General features: G+C 42.7%; 1 protein-coding gene across 1 annotated transcript in view; it reads left to right on the top strand.

Annotated features, from left to right (window-relative positions):
• Positions 1-21,991, top strand: part of LOC120024265 (ryanodine receptor 3-like) — a 257,642-nt gene that overhangs the window by 215,084 nt on the left and 20,567 nt on the right. The window contains exons 76-89 of the mRNA XM_038968460.1: positions 2,814-2,926; positions 4,804-4,900; positions 6,853-6,965; positions 7,110-7,161; positions 7,397-7,456; positions 11,834-11,933; positions 12,018-12,097; positions 12,241-12,317; positions 12,576-12,653; positions 17,112-17,221; positions 17,468-17,556; positions 17,911-18,039; positions 18,409-18,513; positions 21,301-21,382. Coding sequence (XP_038824388.1) covers positions 2,814-2,926; positions 4,804-4,900; positions 6,853-6,965; positions 7,110-7,161; positions 7,397-7,456; positions 11,834-11,933; positions 12,018-12,097; positions 12,241-12,317; positions 12,576-12,653; positions 17,112-17,221; positions 17,468-17,556; positions 17,911-18,039; positions 18,409-18,513; positions 21,301-21,382 — 1,285 coding nt within the window. The remainder of the gene's footprint in view (positions 1-2,813; positions 2,927-4,803; positions 4,901-6,852; positions 6,966-7,109; positions 7,162-7,396; positions 7,457-11,833; positions 11,934-12,017; positions 12,098-12,240; positions 12,318-12,575; positions 12,654-17,111; positions 17,222-17,467; positions 17,557-17,910; positions 18,040-18,408; positions 18,514-21,300; positions 21,383-21,991) is intronic.

A 21,991-nucleotide genomic window follows, 5' to 3' on the forward strand; every position in this document is an offset into this window, starting at 1 on the left:
TATAGTCAACAGCCAGGTACAGTATAGTCAACAGTCAGGTACAGTATAGTCAACAGCCAGGTACAGTATAGTCAACAGCCAGGTACAGTATAGTCAACAGTCAGGTACAGTATAGTCAACAGCCAGGTACAGTATAGTCAACAGCCAGGTACAGTATAGTCAACAGTCAGGTACAGTATAGTCAACAGTCAGGTACAGTATAGTCAACAGTCAGGTACAGTATAGTCAACAGCCAGGTAAATTACAGTCAACAGCCAGGTACAGTATAGTCAACAGTCAGGTACAGTATAGTCAACAGCCAGGTACAGTATAGTCAACAGTCAGGTACAGTATAGTCAACAGCCAGGTACAGTATAGTCAACAGTCAGGTACAGTATAGTCAACAGCCAGGTACAGTATAGTCAACAGTCAGGTACAGTATAGTCAACAGTCAGGTACAGTATAGTCAACAGCCAGGTACAGTATAGTCAACAGCCAGGTACAGTATAGTCAACAGTCAGGTACAGTATAGTCAACAGCCAGGTACAGTATAGTCAACAGTCAGGTACAGTATAGTCAACAGCCAGGAACACTATAGTCAACAGCCAGGAACACTATAGTCAACAGCCAGGAACACTATAGTCAACAGCCAGGAACAGTATAGTCAACAGCCAGGTACAGTATAGTCAACAGCCAGTTACAGTATAGTCAACAGCCAGTTACAGTATAGTCAACAGCCAGGTACAGTATAGTCAACAGCCAGGTACAGTATAGTCAACAGCCAGGTACAGTATAGTCAACAGTCAGGTACAGTATAGTCAACAGCCAGGTACAGTATAGTCAACAGCCAGGTACAGTATAGTCAACAGTCAGGTACAGTATAGTCAACAGCCAGGTACAGTATAGTCAACAGTCAGGTACAGTATAGTCAACAGCCAGGTACAGTATAGTCAACAGTCAGGTACAGTATAGTCAACAGCCAGGTACAGTATAGTCAACAGCCAGGTACAGTATAGTCAACAGTCAGGTACAGTATAGTCAACAGCCAGGTACAGTATAGTCAACAGCCAGGTACACTATAGTCAACAGCCAGGTACAGTATAGTCAACAGTCAGGTACAGTATAGTCAACAGTCAGGTACAGTATAGTCAACAGTCAGGTACAGTATAGTCAACAGCCAGGTACACTATAGTCAACAGCCAGGTACACTATAGTCAACAGCCAGGTACAGTATAGTCAACAGCCAGGTACAGTATAGTCAACAGCCAGGTAAACTATAGTCAACAGCCAGGTACAGTATAGTCAACAGCCAGGTACACTATAGTCAACAGCCAGGTACAGTATAGTCAACAGTCAGGTACACTACAGTCAACAGCCAGGTACAGTATAGTCAACAGTCAGGTACAGTATAGTCAACAGTCAGGTACAGTATAGTCAACAGCCAGGTACACTATAGTCAACAGCCAGGTACAGTATAGTCAACAGTCAGGTACACTACAGTCAACAGCCAGGTACAGTATAGTCAACAGTCAGGTACAGTATAGTCAACAGTCAGGTACACTATAGTCAACAGCCAGGTACAGTATAGTCAACAGTCAGGTACACTACAGTCAACAGCCAGGTACACTATAGTCAACAGTCAGGTACAGTATAGTCAACAGTCAGGTACAGTATAGTCAACAGCCAGGTACAGTATAGTCAACAGCCAGGTACAGTATAGTCAACAGCCAGGTACAGTATAGTCAACAGCCAGGTACAGTATAGTCAACAGCCAGGTACAGTATAGTCAACAGCCAGGTACAGTATAGTCAACAGCCAGGTACAGTATAGTCAACAGCCAGGTACAGTATAGTCAACAGCCAGGTACAGTATAGTCAACAGTCAGGTACAGTATAGTCAACAGCCAGGTACAGTATAGTCAACAGCCAGGTACAGTATAGTCAACAGTCAGGTACAGTATAGTCAACAGCCAGGTACAGTATAGTCAACAGTCAGGTACAGTATAGTCAACAGCCAGGTACAGTATAGTCAACAGTCAGGTACAGTATAGTCAACAGTCAGGTACAGTATAGTCAACAGCCAGGTACAGTATAGTCAACAGCCAGGTACAGTATAGTCAACAGCCAGGTACACTATAGTCAACAGCCAGGTACACTATAGTCAGCAGCCAGGTACAGTATAGTCAACAGTCAGGTACAGTATAGTCAACAGCCAGGTACACTATAGTCAGCAGCCAGGTACAGTATAGTCAACAGTCAGGTACAGTATAGTCAACAGTCAGGTACAGTATAGTCAACAGCCAGGTACAGTATAGTCAACAGCCAGGTACACTATAGTCAACAGCCAGGTACACTATAGTCAGCAGCCAGGTACAGTATAGTCAACAGTCAGGTACAGTATAGTCAACAGCCAGGTACACTATAGTCAGCAGCCAGGTACAGTATAGTCAACAGTCAGGTACAGTATAGTCAACAGCCAGGTTTCCACTCTATAAAGTCCTTATGAACCTTTTATTTATTCGGTGTCCCATTGAGACGAATGTCTCTTTTACAAGGTGGCCCTATTTTACAAATGCATAAAGTACATAATAATGATTTAGTAATTATAACAATCAAAGTGCGCATTGCAGACAGATTGTGAAGCTTCACCATGTTTCAATGAAATGTGCAGCTGTGACACTGTGTTTCTGAGCAACATCACCGTACAGAATGAGAACTACTGTAAAGCCTTGAGGGACACCGAAACGTACCTAAGATTTGTCACGAGGAATATCCATCCACAGAGGCAAATGTATAATGTTTTTCCCCCGTAAGACGTCATGTTTTGCCCACTAGGTGGAGCAACCTCTGAGGTTGAAGAAGTGTGTGTTCCAGAAGCTGCTGTCCAAACAACGTAAACGTGCCGTAGTGGCCTGCTTCCGTATGGCACCGCTCTACAACCTCCCCAGGTAAGACAGGCTTCTAGCACACGTACATACTACTCATGACAATTAGAGGTACACTGATGGTGGGGGGGAAAATGGGAGTTTTGACTAATGTAGGCCTATGTTGTCTCTGTCAACTAAATAAGATCACTAGCTGGCTACCACCCGATTACTCAACCCTGCACCTTAGAGGCTGCTGCCCTATGTACATAGACATGGAATCACTGGCCACTTTAATAATGGAACACTAGTCACTTTAATAATGTTTACATACTGTTTTACTCATCTCATATGTATATACTGTATTCTATTCTACTGTATTTTAGTCAATGTCACTCCGACGTTGCTCAATCTAATATTTATATATTTCTTTATTCCATTCTTTTACTTTTAAATTTGTGTGTATTGATGTGAATTGTTAGATACTACTGCACTGTTGGAGCTAGGAACACAAGCATTTTGCTAGACCCTCAATAATATCTGATAAATATGTGTATGTGACCAATACGATTTGATTTGAAGATACGTAGATGAATGTGAGTTTGAGGTGTTTTTAAATCCAAGCTTTTATACAGCCCAACTTTGTAACTGTGTCAACAACTAACCCAGAAAAAAGTCCTCAGTCATCCTTCATGGTGCTATTGTCTCCATCAAATCAAATGTAATGTTCCAGTCCTGTATCTCTGTTATCTCTCAGTGAAGTTGGTGACATGCTATTACTAGTGTATCCACACTCTCGCTCTCTCTCTTTCTCTCTCTCTCTCTCTCTCTCTCTCTCTCGCTCTCGCTCTCTCGCTCTCTCTCTCGCTCTCTCTCTCGCTCTCTCTCTCGCTCTCTCTCTCTCTCTCTCGCTCTCTCTCGCTCTCTTTCGCTTTCGCTCGCTCGCTCTCTTTCGCTCTCTTTCGCTCGCTCTCTTTCGCTCTCGCTCGCTCTCTCTCTCTTTCGCTTTCGCTCTCTCGCTCTCTTACTCTCACTCGCTCTCTCTCGCTCGCTCTCCTTCGCTCTCTCTCTCTCTCTCTCGCTCTCTCTCTCTCTCTCTACCTCCCTAACCTTGTTCTTCCTTTCTGTTATTTCTCTCTGTTATACCACCTACAATACCTTTCCCTCAGATACAAAAATAACAATTACTTCCTGAACGGCTATCGGTACGTTTGGCTGGAAAAGGCGTTCGCTGACTCTAATTTTGACCACCTGTTCTCCATGCTAACGGTAATGTGAGACTCCTGGCTGAACGCTAGCCTGAGTGTCAGTCTGTTTCTGCTCTCTTGCCAACTCCTCGTGGAATTGTCATGCCAAACAGACTGGCACCCAGGCTAGGTCGAATGCTTCACCTCTCTCCCCTCCTCCATCTTATTCTCCAGGCTATGGACTGAGCCAACAGTCAACACCACCTACCTACTGCACCTACCACAACCTACCTCCAGTTTACTGCACTGTTGATTCTGATTGGTCAGCCTCAACTTACAGCCAATCAGTGGTCAATCAATGAGCAATCCAGGAAGCATTTTGCTTGTTTACATAAAGATCATCATTCTCATTTTGTCTTAGAATCATGGAATGTTTTTTTCTCATGTGATTTAAGTAACATAATGACTGTATTTTTGGAGCTTTAGGTATCATTTATTAACTGAAATAATATTTGAATACAGTGTTCAGTGTTTTTAGATATAATTTTAACCACATCCTCAGACAGTTTCTGTATGCTAATCAAGCCATCAAGGTTGACCAGTCAGAAGGGCCAGTGGCTACCACATCGACCAATCACCACCCTGGAATGCTCTTCCTTCCTGTTTCACCCTCACATCTCTCCCTCCTTCCGCCTCCCCCTTTCCTAAACTTACTTGGACACACCTTAACCTCATTTTCCTCTCCTTCTCCTCCTCTCATCCCTCCTTCCCCAGGCATCGTTCTATTAACCTCTTCGTGTTGGGCTATGTGAGACTATGGATAGAGACAGAGGAGTACTCCTTTGAGGAGAAGCTAGTGCAGGACCTGGCAGTAAGTACTGGGCATGTTGCGGTGGTGTCTGCCACCACCTCAGCCCTAGCCTCAGCCTTGCCCCCTGTGCCCTGTGTTGGCACCGCACCCCCACCAGCCCTCTCCGCCGACTGCCTCTTGAGCACGATGCCCGCCGTCGAGCTTCGGGATCGGGATCGCTTCCCGGTCCGCCTGGGTCTGGGGACCTCGCCTTGGGCCCCCAGACGTTCCCGAGGGCCCCGCGCTCTCTCTAGCTTTGTGGCTCGCTACCGGCAGAGCCTTGACAGACATGACAGGCTCAACCTCAGGAGACTCAGTGGCAGCAATGTCTCCGTCTCCGCAGCAAAGCACGTGGCTAGAAAAACAGGCTATGGCATGGGCTATGTCACCACTACTACTACTACTGTGGTAAGAGAGGCGCGGCTAAAGCCCTCAATAGGTGTTAGCTGTTTGATGTCCGACGTCGACCCCACCAACTAGATGTTGTACAGTATGGTCTCTGCTGTAACTGTAAGTCTGTAGTGACGTGGTCAAGTGGAGTGTGAAGTGACGTCTTCGGTAGCATGCTCGCCCACATCTCCGTCCCGATTCATACAGTATTGTGACGGGTGTTAAAATTCATTGATCTCACTGAACAAATCAGAATATACACTTGTAAGGAAGTAACCACATTTACACAGTACTGCAACATGTCATAAAACATGTCAGAGGAAGAATGTACAAGAGTAGACGACGACGTAACACATTCATCATCATCGTCATCATCATCGTCATCGTCGTCCACACACTGTATTTAGTAGTGCTGCATCTGTTGGACCATAGTAGCCTGCATGCGTTTCACTACTGGGTCCTGTTCAGTAGGGAAACAACGTTTTGAAACAGGGAGCAACTACCTGAACCAATAATAACGCAGCTTTTTGTTTTCTGTCGTAAATGTTTTGCTACGGTGTGCCCTACTAAACAATACCCTGGTCAATTCCCCTGACAATGCAACCCCCCCCCCCCCCCCCCCCCCCACCCTGGTAACACTGTGCAACAAAGTGGGACTTGAAAGGGGTGTGGTTAAAATGGAGGCGGGAGAGGGAGCAAGCCTGCTACAGCTGTATTAGAATAATAATGAATAATAATCCCACAATTAAAATAAATCTTCTATCACCATTGGGCAGCACAATTGATTCTGAGTTCGGGCTTATAATGTTTATATGTGAAAACAATTTCTAAGGTGCGTACTTTCAGACTTTACGAACTCACTTGCTTGTTTAAATCCCTTGCGCTGCTCACCCGTTTTGAAGTCCACAATGTAGAGGCGAGGGGACGGACTGAGAGATCAGCCAATTAAAACCAGCGGTTGTTTTGTCCTCTCCTGCCATAGACTTCCTGTCAAGTCCCGTTCTGAGGTGCTGTGAAACCAGAAGGTTCGACTCACAGAGAGAGCCGGCTGGTGGGCGAGATTAGCCAGCAGGGTGTAGTCTCTAGTGGAAAGGCCAGGTGAAGAACAGAGAACTTCTGTCTTTAGCCAGCAGGGTGTAGTCTCTAGTGGAAAGGCCAGGTGAAGAACAGAGATAACCTCTGACTTTAGCCAGCAGGGTGTAGTCTCTAGTGGAAAGGCCAGGTGAAGAACAGAGATAACCTCTGTCTTTAGCCAGCAGGGTGTAGTCTCTAGTGGAAAGGCCAGGTGAAGAACAGAGATAACTTCTGTCTTTAGCCAGCAGGGTGTAGTCTCTAGTGGACAGGCCAGGTGAAGAACAGAGATAACTTCTGTCTTTAGCCAGCAGGGTGTAGTCTCTAGTGGAAAGGCCAGGTGAAGAACAGAGATAACCTCTGTCTTTAGCCAGCAGGGTGTAGTCTCTAGTGGAAAGGCCAGGTGAAGAACAGAGATAACCTCTGTCTTTAACCAGCAGGGTGTAGTCTCTAGTGGAAAGGCCAGGTGAAGAACAGAGATAACTTCTGTCTCTTGTGGGTCGTCTGTGTAGAAAACTCCGATGAAGATCGTGGAGGAGGAAGAAGAGGAGGAGGTTGAGATTAAGCCAGACCCTCTTCATCAGCTTATCCTTCACTTCAGCCACAACGCCCTCACAGAGAGAAGGTATGAGAGATAAATTAGTGTTTTATCCAACCAATCTTACTTAAATAGATAATAATTGTGTGATCTTAACTTATTTGTGTTATTTATCTCTACTGACTTGATACAAGACATGATAATGATTGGATAATATGTTATTCTCAATAGTTTCTTGGAAGAAGATCCGCTGTATATTGCGTATGCAGACATGATGGCAAAGGTACGCAACTGAGAATTTGAGCACACTTTGGCTACGTTTACATAGGCAGCCCAATTCTGATCTTTTGCCCAATTATTGATAAAAGATCTGATCTGATTGGTCAAAAGGCCAATTAGTGGCAAAATATCAGAATTGGGCTGCCTGTGTAAACACGTACTTTCATAATCAGACTGGGTTTATATACAATTAATACACCGTTGTCATAACTCTAACATGTCCTCCTCTATCTCCTCAGAGTTGTGCAGAGGATGAAGAGGAGGAAGAGGAGGAAGAGGGGAAAGAGAAGACATTTGAGGTTTGAATCTGCCTTTGTTCCGCCTCACTAACCACCAGGCTTAAAGCCGTAGATACCTTTAATAGTCTGTGGCTATAGGCTGGATAGATATCTGACTCCTGGATACAACTGATAACTTGCCATGTTTACTGTGTCACCTAACAAAGACAAGCGTTGTCACTGTAGACATGCTCACTGAAACTTCAGCCATGTAAAAATCCTCAAACCAGAGGCGCGCCTACACTCCATAACAGTACATCTTGGGCTGGGCCTAGCCTACCTTACAGGTCACTTCCCGTTGAACGTGGAACGAAGGAGAGCACGGTTTGTTGTTTTGGAAAGTTTGTTGTTTTAAAAGTACATTGGAAAGTTTCTTAGTAGCTAGCTAACTTTTTAGTTTGGCTGGTAACATCAACAGTGCTGGCTGTACTACAGAAACACCGGTCGCCGTCGTGGGAAAGACGCGTTGTTAAAAACGTTTGTAAACAACTAACAGTAAAGAGCCAACCTGGATACTAAGGAGATCCTGAAGGAAGTCGACGAGTAACAACAGCTTTATGCAATGGAGGAACAACATACTCCATCATGGAAAGATCCGGCTACCTCAAAAATTAACTCTAACCCGACAAAAAAAGAAAGACAGATTAATCTACAGACACGGACGATTTACTTACCGTTGAAGTAGAGGCTAGTGCTCTGGCTGGAATCCATGTAACACTGAAAATGTTGTGTGAGGAGGTAGCAGGGCTGAGGGGGAGTTTGGAGTGAAATTCGTTCGCTCCAAAGAGAAAACAAGGCACTCACAGCCAAGGTAAAAATCCACGATTTCAACATGGATTGTCTACTCAGGGAAAACAGGGTGCTGAGGGAGTCGCTACTAGACATACAAAGCCATAGCGGGAAAATCTAATATTTTCTGGGATTCCTGTGGACGCATCCAATAATCCAGAGGGCGCGATCAGAGAAGTCAAGCAATCCGTCTTGAAACTTCCACTAGACTGTAAACAAGGTGGCTTTCCTCCAAGTACACAGACTTGGAGCTCGGAGCGACAAGACCAAGGGTCCCCGACCAATCATTGCAAAATTTGAACATTACCAACAAAAGGAGCTGATCAGAAGCAGGGGAAGGGAGCTTAAAAGGACCAAATTCGGCCTCAATGACCAATTTCCACGGGAGATAAACGAACGTCGCAAGAGGCTGTATCCTGTACAGAGGCAACAAAGGGAAAAGGGTAAGCGTGCCTTTCTCATTGTGGACAAGCTCTTTATAGATGGACAGCTATTCCCGAGACAGCTCCATAACACCATGGCTGTACTAAATTCTACTGGGACGTCAGGTCACGAAAAAAAGAAAGTATGGGAACTGTAACAATATCTGAACACTATGAAGTGGATATGAACACACACGTACTCAATTACATGGTCGCTTACACATACAGACTTATACACACACACACCTGATCTCGCTCTCTTCTCTCACGCTCTCTTTCTCTCTCTTCTCTTCTCTCCCTCTCTCTATTGTCGACAACTGTTCTATAATTGAATATGTTTCTTGTTTGTCTATTTTCTATGTCTTTGTCTACATGTTTATATACGTTTACAACAAGCAAGGGGAAGATATCAGAATATGAACATTGGGGAATAATAACATATTGTACGGGATACATTTGTACTGTAGTGAAGCCGTCTCTATAGTATTGCAAGGTCTCTTTCATAATCATGTCAAACGTTAATTGCTATGGAAATGCTGGGATGTCTTTTTTCAATGATGCTAAAGGTAAATATGATGCCACTATGATGGTGATACGATATGGATTACAATTATCATCATGAATATTAAGGATATACACACTACATGTTACACACATAGACACTCAATCATGCACATTGTGGTTATTATTTGTTTGGACATCACAAATTATAGTCTTACTCTTATACAGACATCGTAAACACTCTCACTAAATCACATCCAATATCATACACATCAACCTACTCAGATTTACTACACACATAATATCTTGTCTCAATTTTCTAACATCTGTGGCATTGGCTCACAGGCAAGGGAATGAAACAAATATTGCTTGAATTCTAAATATCAGACATTTGAAAGCTCTAATTTTGACAGCCATAATACCTCTCATGGCAGTAACTTTACAAGCACTAATTATGGTCAATTTAGACTGAGAATAGTATCTAGTTATGGTAAGGGGTGAAATAATTATAGCCAGTTATAATTGTAACGGTTTAGCAGAGTATTTAAAATAAAGAAGATCAGTCTTTACGTGGCTAAAAGAAAAGGAATATAACATATACTGTTTACAGGAAACTCACTACATCCTTCGATGATGTTGCGTGGAAAAAGGAATGTGGTGGCGAAATAATTTTCTGTCATGGACAAAGGAACTTAAAAGGTGTGATATTTAATGAACAAAAATGTTGATCTGAATGTGCAAATAGTCAGGATTGATTTGCAAGGAAGGTGGATCATTTTGAATATGAAAGTGGACGTAAGAAAGTAGATGACAAAAAAGCAGCTTCTGGCTAAAGAGACAATAGAAATGTAGAAATGGTAGTCTGTCAGGTACTCAGTAGGAAGGTCTGATTTCTCTATTATTAAAACAAGACCCAGATGGAAAATACAAAGACCAAGTCTATCTAAAAAACTGGAGGCCCCTCACACTTCAATGCTGTGGCAAAAATACTATCAAAATGCATAGCACTCAGAATTAAAAGGGTTTTACCAGGTATTGTTCATCCTGATCAGACAGGTTTTTTACATGGACGATACATTGGTGATAATATACAACAACTTCTAGAAATAATAGAACATCATGAAACATCTAAGAAGCCAGGCCTGGTATTCATAGCAGATTTTGAAAAGGCCTTTGATAAATTAAGACTGGATTTTATTCATAAATGCCTGGATTTTTGGAATTTCTGTGATTCTCTTATAAAATGTGTAAAAGTAATGTATAGCAACTCTAGGTGTGAAATAGTAAATTAGCGGCCACTTCTCAGAGTTTTGAATTTTCAAGAGTAGTTAAACAAGGGTGTCCACTGTCACCATATCTATTCGTTATGGCCATCGAAATGCTAGCTATTAAAATCAGATTCAATAACAACATTAGAGGATTAGAAATCCAAGGCTTAAAAACAAAGGTGTCCATGTATGCCGATGACTCAAGTTCTATATTAAGTCCGCAAGCTAGATCCCTGCAATGTCTCATTGAAGATTTAGATAACTTTTCTGGGCTATCTCGTCTAAAGCCTAATTATGATGTACAATATTTTTTTAAAGTCTACAATATAATGTATTGTTTCTTTAAAAAATACAACTTTTACATTGCCCTGCAGTTTACCTATAAAATGGGCTGATGGTGAAGGAGACATACTTGGTATTCATATCACAAAAGATATATATGAGCTCTCCACAACGAATTTTAATAGAAAACTTGTAAAAATAGACAAGATCCTGCAATCATGGAGAGGTACATACCTATCTATTTATGGAAAGATTGCCCTGACTTGGAGACAAGTGGGAGTGGAGGTGCTGTGTGGGAGATAGAATGATGATAAAAGTATAAAAAAATGAAGTCAAAATAAAACATAATAAAAAGTATGTTTGAATGACACTGAGGAGCAGTGTTTTCACAGCTAATACCGGTTTGCCTGAGGCTGATGCCGTGCAGGTGTTTGTACATATTCATATACACACACTCCCATTCAAATGCACACATACACGGACACACACACACATGTAAATGTCAGACATGCACTCAAACATATACAGTTGGCCTTGCTGTTATGATTTTAGTTGTCCTTGATGTCCTTTGTTTTTTGCATTGTTGTTTTCTGTTTTCCTTTTTCTTTTTTCTATTTAGTTCATTTTCTTAGTTGTTGGTGCATTGGGGGGTTCTTGGGGGTGGGGAATGGAATTAATAGTATTTATATATATTTCTCTTGTGGGGGTGGGGGGGGCTGTGGGAGGGGTCTCGGATGGTTGAGTGACAGCTCTTGAGGAACTGTGGGGGGACCTTGGAGGGTTCGGGTCCCCATTTTTGACCATGTGAGAAATTTGTCGACGTGCCCTTGACCAGGGCATTGACCCTGGATGCTTCTGTGTGTCGCTCTGAATGGGAATCTGTTGGATGACTGGTGTGGTGTAGTTGTTGAGCGGCTTCACTACAAGTATATTGTATGTTTCGGATATGTATAAAAATTCAAATTTAAAAAATCCTCAAAACATGTATTTTTTTATATTTGTTGACGATGTAAAGTGTTTTACATCACACAGGCATCTCCTTTGCAGATTATGTATTTCTCCCCTCAGGATGATAGATCGATTTAAGAACGTTTAGTCGTTTTTTTTAATCAATGTGTGTGTGTTTGGGCCCACAGGAGAAGGAAATGGAGAAGCAGAAGATCTTGTACCAGCAGGCCAGACTCCACGCCCGCGGGGCTGCTGAGATGGTGCTACAGATGATCAGCGCCAGTAAAGGTGAGGATCAGCATCTTTAGCTGCAGTATAGATGAAGCCAAATGGCCTTCAAACTAACAATTCTGTTCTCCTCTCTGTCCCCAGGTCGACTAGGTCCTATGGTGACCTGCACCCTCAAACTGGGCATCTCCATCCTCAACGGAGGTAACGTGCTGGTCCAACAGGTTAGTCTACATCACATTATTACAGGTGTATTACTGTGTATGTTTGACACAAAATTACCACAGATTTATTCCATCATCATCACGTCTTGCCAAGACTTTCTGTGCATGAAAACGTGAGTTTTACGTTCCATTGTTTTTGGCAGAAAATGCTGGATTACCTGAAAGAGAAAAGAGACGCAGGCTTTTTCAAGAGTTTGTCAGGCCTCATGCAGTCCTGCAGGTAACCGTGACTACGCCACCCAAATAACCCAGAGTACAGACCTCGTCTCAGAACTGCCTGGGAATGATGATAGCCTTCTGATCAACTTCTGATAAATCAATGTATTGTAACTTATGGATAAGCATGTTGGTTATACCCAATGACATTATACATTGACCTTCATAGTCCTATCGCCACTGTTTATGTCAATCTTATTAATTATCCCTGTTCTGATGTGTTTCTCTTTGACAATGTATCTTATCTCCGTACCCTCCACAGTGTCCTGGACTTGAATGCCTTTGAGAGACAGAACAAAGCGGAAGGTCTGGGGATGGTGACAGATGAAGGATCCAGTAAGTTTAGCGACAGGATGGCTTTAATAAGTAGTTCAATATTTGAGTGTAGCTTCCTTTTTCCCTTCAGCAGTAGGTGAGCTGTCTCGCTATCTGTTTGACACTTGGAGTAGCTTTACTCCAAACCTTTCCTTTCCTTAGTTGTCCCCAAGCCTAGTCAAGGTAGTGCCAAGTTTTCAGTGTTCGATTTCAGCTTATTTCGTTTTTTCTCAGCAACAGGTCCAAGAGATGTCTGCTATCTTAGCTGTTGTCTTGACTCACAGAATCTAGAACTTTAGGAATCAACACACACCTTTCACTCACTGCTCAGCAAGAAGCCAACATCCTTCCATTGGCCTAATGCTGGACCGTGACATTAGGCCTCATGCTGGACCGTGACATTAGGCCTAATGCTGGACCGTGACATTAGGCCTAATGCTGGACCGTGACATTGGCCTAATGCTGGACCGTGACATTGGGCCTAATGCTGGACCGTGACATTGGGCCTAATGCTGGACCGTGACATTGGGCCTAATGCTGGACCGTGACATTGGGCCTAATGCTGGACCGTGACATTGGGCCTAATGCTGGACCGTGACATTGGGCCTAATGCTGGACCGTGACATTGGGCCTAATGCTGGACCGTGACATTGGCCTAATGCTGGACCGTGACATTGGCCTAATGCTGGACCGTGACATTGGCCTAATGCTGGACCGTGACATTGGCCTAATGCTGGACCGTGACATTAGGCATAATGCTGGACCGTGACATTGGGCCTAATGCTGGACCGTGACATTGGCCTAATGCTGGACCGTGACATTGGCCTAATGCTGGACTGTGACATTGGGCCTAATGCTGGACCGTGACATTGGCCTAATGCTGGACCGTGACATTGGGCCTAATGCTGGACCGTGACATTGGCCTAATGCTGGACTGTGACATTGGGCCTAATGCTGGACCGTGACATTGGCCTAATGCTGGACCGTGACATTGGGCCTAATGCTGGACCATGACATTGGCTTATCTCTCTCTCTCTCGCTCTGTTGTTTTATATGTTGGTGTCAAATTATCTTCTGAATGAATGGCCCTAGCTAATAGAAAATTAACATAAAATTGCATTCGAACCTTGTAATGCGATCTTTGTTTTTGTTGCATCCGTTTCTTACTGCTTGTGCTACAGTAGTGGTAGAGCATGGTTTCCCAAACTGGGTCCTGGGGCCCCCCCTGGGTCCTGCCCCCCCCCCCCGGGTGCACGTTTGGGTAACCCTGTGGTCGAGTCTGTGGTCCATGTGATTAATCTGTCGTTGTCCAGACAGTCATCAGGGCTGCAAGGCCTTGTTGCATCACCGATGACTTGGAGTAAGACAGAATATATGTACAGTAGGTCTATGCAGCAGGGTTGGGGTCAAGTGCATTTCAATTCCAGTAAATTCAGGAAGTAAACCAAATTCCAATGTCACTCACCACTTTTAATCATGGAATGAATTGAGTTCATTTTAAATGAAGAAGTGACATTTCTGACAAAGTTTCATCAGGTTTAGGAATCTAAGATGTTCAGGAATCTAAGCTGTTCAGGAATCTAAGATGTTCAGGAATCTAAGATGTTCAGGAATCTAAGCTGTTCAGGAATCTAAGCTGTTCAGTAGTTTCATCAGGTTTAGGAATCTAAGATGTTCAGGAATCTAAGCTGTTCAGGAATCTAAGATGTTCAGGAATCTAAGATGTTCAGGAATCTAAGCTGTTCAGGAATCTAAGCTGTTCAGTAGTTTCATCAGGTTTAGGAATCTAAGATGTTCAGGAATCTAAGATGTTCAGGAATCTAAGATGTTCAGGAATCTAAGCTGTTCAGTAGTTTCATCAGGTTTAGGAATCTAAGATGTTCAGGAATCTAAGATGTTCAGGAATCTAAGATGTTCAGGAATCTAAGATGTTCAGGAATCTAAGATGTTCAGGAATCTAAGCTGTTCAGTAGTTTCATCAGGTTTAGGAATCTAAGATGTTCAGTTTGTGTGTGTAAGTACAGTAGTTATCAGTGTATATGAAAACATCTACACTTTTTATGTTGTCTGGTTCTGATTCGCTACCAGTAGGATACAACTAAAAGCTTTCCAAGATATATTTTTACTCCTAATTTGAGAGCAGGGGTTTCCTCCGTCCTGAAGTAGGGCTAAGACATCGTGCAGCATTTTATAACAATGACGGCCTATCAGGGAACAGTGGGTTAACCTCCTTGCTCAGGGGCAGAACAACAGATTTTTACCTTGTCAGCTTTGGGATTCGATCCAGCAAACTTTTGGTTACTGGCCCAACGCTCCAACCACTAGGCTACCTGCTCTAACCACCAGGCTACGCTACCTGCTCTAACAACTAGGCTACCTGCTCTAACCACCAGGCTACCTGCTCTAACCACCAGGCTACCTGCTCTAACCACCAGGCTACCTGCTCTAACCATCAGGCTACCTGCTCTAACCACTACGCTACCTGCTCTAACAACTAGGCTACCTGCTCTAACCACCAGGCTACCTGCTCTAACCACCAGGCTACCTGCTCTAACCATCAGGCTACCTGCTCTAACCACTACGCTACCTGCTCTAACAACTAGGCTACCTGCTCTAACCACCAGGCTACCTGCTCTAACCACCAGGCTACCTGCTCTAACCACCAGGCTACCTGCTCTAACCACTAGGCTACCTGCTCTAACCACTAGGCTACCTGCTCTAACCACTAGGCTACCTGCTCTAACCACTAGGCCACCTGCTCTAACCACTAGGCTACCTGCCGCCCCAGCATTAACTAGATACAAGCCTCTTCTGTCACATCTGCATTACAACACACACACACACACACACACACACACACACACCCACACACACACACACACACACACACACACACACACACACACACACACACACACACACACACACACACACACACACACTTTCTCCTAACACATCCTTCAGTTTTCCAGTTGTATAGTTCTGATAGTATATAGGATGTTATTGTCGTTAACCTAAGTACACACACACTAATTATCAGCAAACCTTAAAAACCATCCCTTTAACAGGGTGCCCTTGTCTCCTCACCTATAATGAGGTTAAAAACCTTCCTTTTAACAGGGTGCCCTTGTCTCCTCACCTATAATGAGGTTAAAAACCATCCCTTTAACAGGGTGCCCTTGTCTCCTCACCTATAACGAGGTTAAAAACCTTCCTTTTAACAGGGTGCCCTTGTCTCCTCACCTATAATGAGGTTAAAAACCATCCCTTTAACAGGGTGCCCTTGTCTCCTCACCTATAACGAGGTTAAAAACCTTCCTTTTAACAGGGTGCCCTTGTCTCCTCACCTATAATGAGGTTAAAAACCATCCCTTTAACAGGGTGCCCTTGTCTCCTCACCTATAATGAGGTTTTTACATGTTCTTTTCCTTCTCCTTTTTGAAATTCAAAATGTCTTCTCTTGCTTACATCTGCTTTGTCCTCTCCTTCATTAAAACTCATCGATGGCAGTCAACAGTGAGCGGGGTAAATAGACTATTCAGATGCTCCCAACCGCCATGCTAACATCTTCAATTCCGTCACCATATTGTAGTCCCTCTCTCACCTTCACCTCCCTGCCTCATTTGACCCCTACATGACCAGGAAGCATTAACCTAATGCTCTGGTGTGCAGGGAGGTCCATTCATACATGTGCATGTGTTGAATGGAGACATAAAACTACAGGTTTACTTTGTTAACTCTTGTTAACAGTGGTAATTGTTATCTTTTTCTTTATGCTATTCTACATCACTAATCTACATTCTACTAATGATACTCCTATAAGTCTTATCAATATTTTTCCAAAGGTTTAACCTATGATTTATAGACTTGTCCACAGCTGAAGCAAAGCTTTGATGTGCTTTGGACTTGGGGCCTATTTCACAAAGCTGGTTTCATGTTTAACTTTCACATCGATGATATAGCTGCTTCAGAAATGGAATTCAGTTCTTCACACATTTGTCAAGTACTATGGAATGGAATCGCTTGCTGATTCTAATTCTAGTGTTCCACCTTTCTGTTCTGATTCTTTAAGAAAAAACATTCCCTACCATGTGTTGTCTTGTTCTAAGACTATAGGGTAAATGTGAAAGTTATCTGGCTAAACCCCAGCTTCCTGAAATGTCCTGGTGTTTCACCATATTCATTTCAATTGTAATTAATTTCAGAGCATTTTTCAAAAATTAGCACTTTGGATGCAGCTGTTATCTAAAGTCCCTGGACGTGTCCAAACGTCCAAACATTTTTTGTGAACAACACAGACTCTGTATCTGTGCTTGCCACCTGCCTGTCTAAGAGTGATGGGTGCCGAGTGAGCAAGGGCACGATCCTAACTTGACATCTACGAGCCTAACTCAGACTTTCGCCTATATCATGTAAAATCTAGTTGCTCGCGGATCTCAAGGTAGGATTCCGCCATTGTTTTTCTTGTTGTTCTGGAGAGCAGTCTTCACCTACTTCTGTCCCCTTCCCAAGGTTCCAAAGTTCTGACGAATGATGACTTTACCAAAGATCTCTTCCGGTTTTTGCAACTGCTCTGTGAGGGGCACAACGGGGGTGAGAACTTTTATAAATGGCTATTAAAACAAATATGAATATTTTTTGGGGTATCAGTTGTCAAAAAAAATTAATCACAAAATGATCTGATCGCTCTTTCGTTTAGGTGGTGAAAGTACCATTTCCATGTTAGCTAACTTAACCATAACTCATGATAGGTTGCTCACAACCAGGCTCCTACACTCCACATGATCCCAATTATCCTATTAACCACATTATCCCAAAATCTAAATGTGTTCTTCACAGATTTCCAAAACTTCCTGAGAACACAAACAGGAAACACGTTGACAGTCAACATTATCATCAGCACAGTGGACTACCTGCTACGCCTTCAGGTGATACACACTCACACACATTCAGCTATTTTGTCTCCCTAAACCACAAGCACACACACACACACACACACACACACACACACACACACACACACACACACACACACACACACACACTCAGGTATTTTGTCTCTCTAAACCACAAACAGACATTTGGGTATTTTGTCGTCACAACATAATCCATATTTATAAACACACATTCTGATATTTTGTCCTTGTAACCCCCCCCACCGCTCCCCCCACCGCCCCCCCCCCCCCCCACACACACACACACACACACACTACCACTCACTAAAAAGGAGAATGTGACGTGTTTTCACCAACACACTGACATAGTAAAATCCTTCTCTGTAGGAATCTATCAGTGACTTCTACTGGTATTATTCTGGGAAAGACATTATCGACGAGGCAGGGCAGGTCAACTTCTCCAAAGCCTTAGCTGTCGCAAAGCAGATCTTCAACTCACTCACTGAGTACATCCAGGTAAGACCTGTCCCCTTGTGATTGGGTTTCTACATTTAGCCTATATTCACTCTTTCGTCCCAAACGGGATATTTTTTATTTTATGATACTTACTGACATGTTTTTTATTAGTGTGATCTTTATAAATATTCACTCTATTTTTGTGTCCTTTTTGTATTTGATTCTTGTCTTCTTCTTTCCCTCATTCCCCTTTCTCCCACCTTCCTCTCTCCCCCCTCATTCCCCCTTGCTCTCCCCTTCCTCTCTTTTTCCCTCCCTCCCTTCCTCTCCCCCATCCTCCCACCTTTCTCTCTTCTTCCCTCCCTCCCTCCCTCCCTCTCCCTCTCCCCCCTCCTCCCACCTTCCTCTCTCCCCATCTGCCCGTCCCAGGGCCCATGTATTGGGAACCAGCAGAGTCTGGCCCACAGCAGACTGTGGGATGCAGTGGTGGGATTCCTGCATGTGTTTGCCAACATGCAGATGAAGCTGTCCCAGGTAACTAGGTGTCCTCAGTGCTGCACCAACCATTCTAGTAAAGTGAGTAAAATAAAACAGCAAACTACTGGCCCAGTCCAGCATCCTGCGAGCTACCCTGCTACCCTGGAGTTGCCGTCAGTGTCTATCTATAGGCAGCAGTGTCCCTCTGCTTCCTGTCAGTCAACGCTCACTGTCGTCTCCATCGCCTCTCCAATCAGACACTGATCTTATAAAAAATCACTCACATTTCAATAGACTATTCAGGTGATGTACTTGTATATCAAGCTGCCTCTCACTACAGAAACGGGAGATGGGTTCCTGCCCTGGAGGCCGTTGGAGCTCAAGGCTTACTTACTACTACACTTAAATAGCCTCAAAGAGTATAGGATTCACCCACACAGGACCGCACCAAACATCCTCAACATCAACAAGCAGGTCATTAGATGCAAAGCAATTTTTCCCCAGTTGATTTCTGTAAATGAGAATATGTTCTCATTCAACTTGTCTGGTAAAGGTTTTAAGGTTTACTTATCTGGTAAATTAAGGTTTAAATTCACCTGGTAAATTTTAATGAAATAAAAAAATAAAAAGGTACAGTGGGGCAAAAAAGTATTTAGTCAGACACCAATTGTGCAAGTTCTCCCATTTAAAAAGATGAGAGGCCTGTAATTTTCATAATAGGTACACTTCAACTATGACAGACAAAATGAGAAGAAAAAAAATTCCAGATTTTTAATGAATGTATTTGCAAATTATGGTGGAAAATAAGTATTTGGTCAATAACAAAAGTTTATCTCAATACTTTGTTATATACCCTTTGTTGGTAATGACAGAGGTCAAACGTTTTCTGTAAGTCTTCACAAGGTTTTCACACACTGTTGCTGGTATTTTGGCCCATTCCTCCATGCAGATCTCCTCTAGAGCAGTGATGTTTTGGGGCTGTTGCTGGGCAACACGGATTTTCAACTCCCTCCAAAGATTTTCTATGGGGTTGAGATCTGGAGACTGGCTAGGCCACTCCAGGACCTTGAAATGCTTCTTACGAAGCCACTCCTTCGTTGCCCGGGCGGTGTGTTTGGGATCATTGTCATGCTGAAAGACCCAGCCACGTTTCATCTTCAATGCCCTTGCTGATGGAAGGAGGTTTAAACTCAAAATCTCACGATACATGGCCCCATTCATTCCTTCCTTTACACGGATCAGTCGTCCTGGTCCCTTTGCAGAAAAACAGCCCCAAAGAATGATGTTTCCACCCCCATGCTTCACAGTAGGTATGGTGTTCTTTGGATGCAACTCAGCATTCTTTGTCCTCCAAACATGACGAGTTGAGTTTTTACCAAAAAGTTCTATTTTGGTTTCATCTGACCATATAACATTCTCCCAATATTCTTCTGGATCATCCAAATGCTCTCTAGCAAACTTCAGACGGGCCTGGACATGTACTGGCTTAAGCAGGGGGACACGTCTGGCACTGCAGGATTTGAGTCCCTGGCGGCGTAGTGTGTTACTGATGGTAGGCTTTGTTACTTTGGTCCCAGCTCTCTGCAGGTCATTCACTAGGTCCCCCCGTGTGGTTCTGGGATTTTTGCTCACCGTCCTTGTGATCATTTTGACCCCACGGGGTGAGATCTTGCGTGGAGCCCCAGATCGAGGGAGATTATCAGTGGTCTTGTATGTCTTCCATTTCCTAATAATTGCTCCCACAGTTGATTTCTTCAAACCAAGCTGCTTACCTATTGCAGATTCAGTCTTCCCAGCCTGGTGCAGGTCTACAATTTTGTTTCTGGTGTCCTTTGACAGCTCTTTGGTCTTGGCCATAGTGGAGTTTGGAGTGTGACTGTTTGAGGTTGTGGACAGGTGTCTTTTATACTGATAACAAGTTCAAACAGGTGCCATTAATACAGGTAACGAGTGGAGGACAGAGGAGCATCTTAAAGAAGAAGTTACAGGTCTGTGAGAGCCAGAAATCTTGCTTGTTTGTAGGTGACCAAATACTTATTTTCCACCATAATTTGCAAATAAATTCATAAAAAATCCTACAATGTGATTTTCTGGATTTTTTTTCTCATTTTGTCTTTCATAGTTGAAGTGTACCTATGATGAAAATTACAGGCCTCTCTCATCTTTTTAAGTGGGAGAACTTGCACAATTGGTGGCTGGCTAAATACTTTTTTGCCCCACTGTATGTATTGATGCCTATATCCTGCAATAAAAGGGGCGTTTCAGCAGGAGCTTTAACCCCAATAACCATGAACACAGTTACACAGTCAACCATTTAAAGACATTACAATGTAAAGGAGTTTAACCACCACTTGTCTACTGTCTTTGACTACTGTTCTCTGACCATTGTGACACTGTTTAGAACTGTCCACGTCTCAGTGATATGGTCTGTTGTAAAAATCTAGTCTAATATATATCCTAGGTTCTTCTGGCTTGTAGTGATAGTTGCGCTCAATAGTAGATTTAGTTTTTTGTTCTGTCGTCCAGAGGAATGCGGATGCTGTCTTCCTAGATTAGGCCTGTAAAATCTCTCTAACATTTGATCATGAAATTCATCTGTGTTGATTTTTTTTTTTTTTTTTGGTTGTGTATTTTTAATGCACGGCAACTTTGTATTGTACGCATTATTGAGATAAAAAAATATATATAATGAAAAATGCTTTATAAATACATTGTAATATGAATGATTCATTTATTTTATTATTAAGTACTAATAAATACAAATGAATAAATAGTGATTCGTACTAATAAATGAATGGCAGTACAGTGTTAATGCAGTTCTTCTGACGGTCGGTGCTCCTTTAGGACTCGTGTCAGATTGAGCTGCTCAAGGAGTTGATGGATCTTCAGCAGGACATGGTGGTGATGATGCTGTCACTGCTCGAGGGTAAGAACCTACTACAGATTCACTCTAATAGGACTTTATCTAAGACGTTGTAGGTATCGGTCACCACACAATTATTTGTTTGAACGTATATATTTACACCATATAGTCAATAATTTACACATCGCAGTAATGGTGCATACTGTAGGTATCCACATAATACAAGTTATATTCTTAACCCCATTCCTTTACTTAGATGTGTGTGTATTGGGTATAGGTTGTGAAATTGTTAGATATCACTTGTTAGATACTGCTGCACTGTCGGAACTAGAAGCACAAGCATTTCTCTACACTCGCGTTAACCTCTGCTAACCATGTGTATGTAACCAATAAAATGTGATTTGATTGTGTGAATATGAACAAGGAAGAAAGTAAGAGTAAGTTTGTAAGTAAAGTAAGTAAGAATGTAAAGTAAGTAAGAATGTAAAGTAAGTAAGAATGTAAAGTAAGTAAGAATGTAAAGTAAGTAAGAATGTAAAGTAAAGTTAGTAAGAATGTAAAGTAAAGTAAGTAAGAATGTAAAGTAAGTAAGAATGTAAAGTAAAGTTAGTAAGAATGTAAAGTAAAGTTTGTAAGAATGTAAAGTAAAGTAATAATGTAAAGTAAATTAAG

The sequence above is a fragment of the Salvelinus namaycush genome, chromosome 29 (genome assembly GCF_016432855.1).
Source record: "Salvelinus namaycush isolate Seneca chromosome 29, SaNama_1.0, whole genome shotgun sequence".
Classification (NCBI taxonomy): domain Eukaryota; kingdom Metazoa; phylum Chordata; class Actinopteri; order Salmoniformes; family Salmonidae; genus Salvelinus; species Salvelinus namaycush.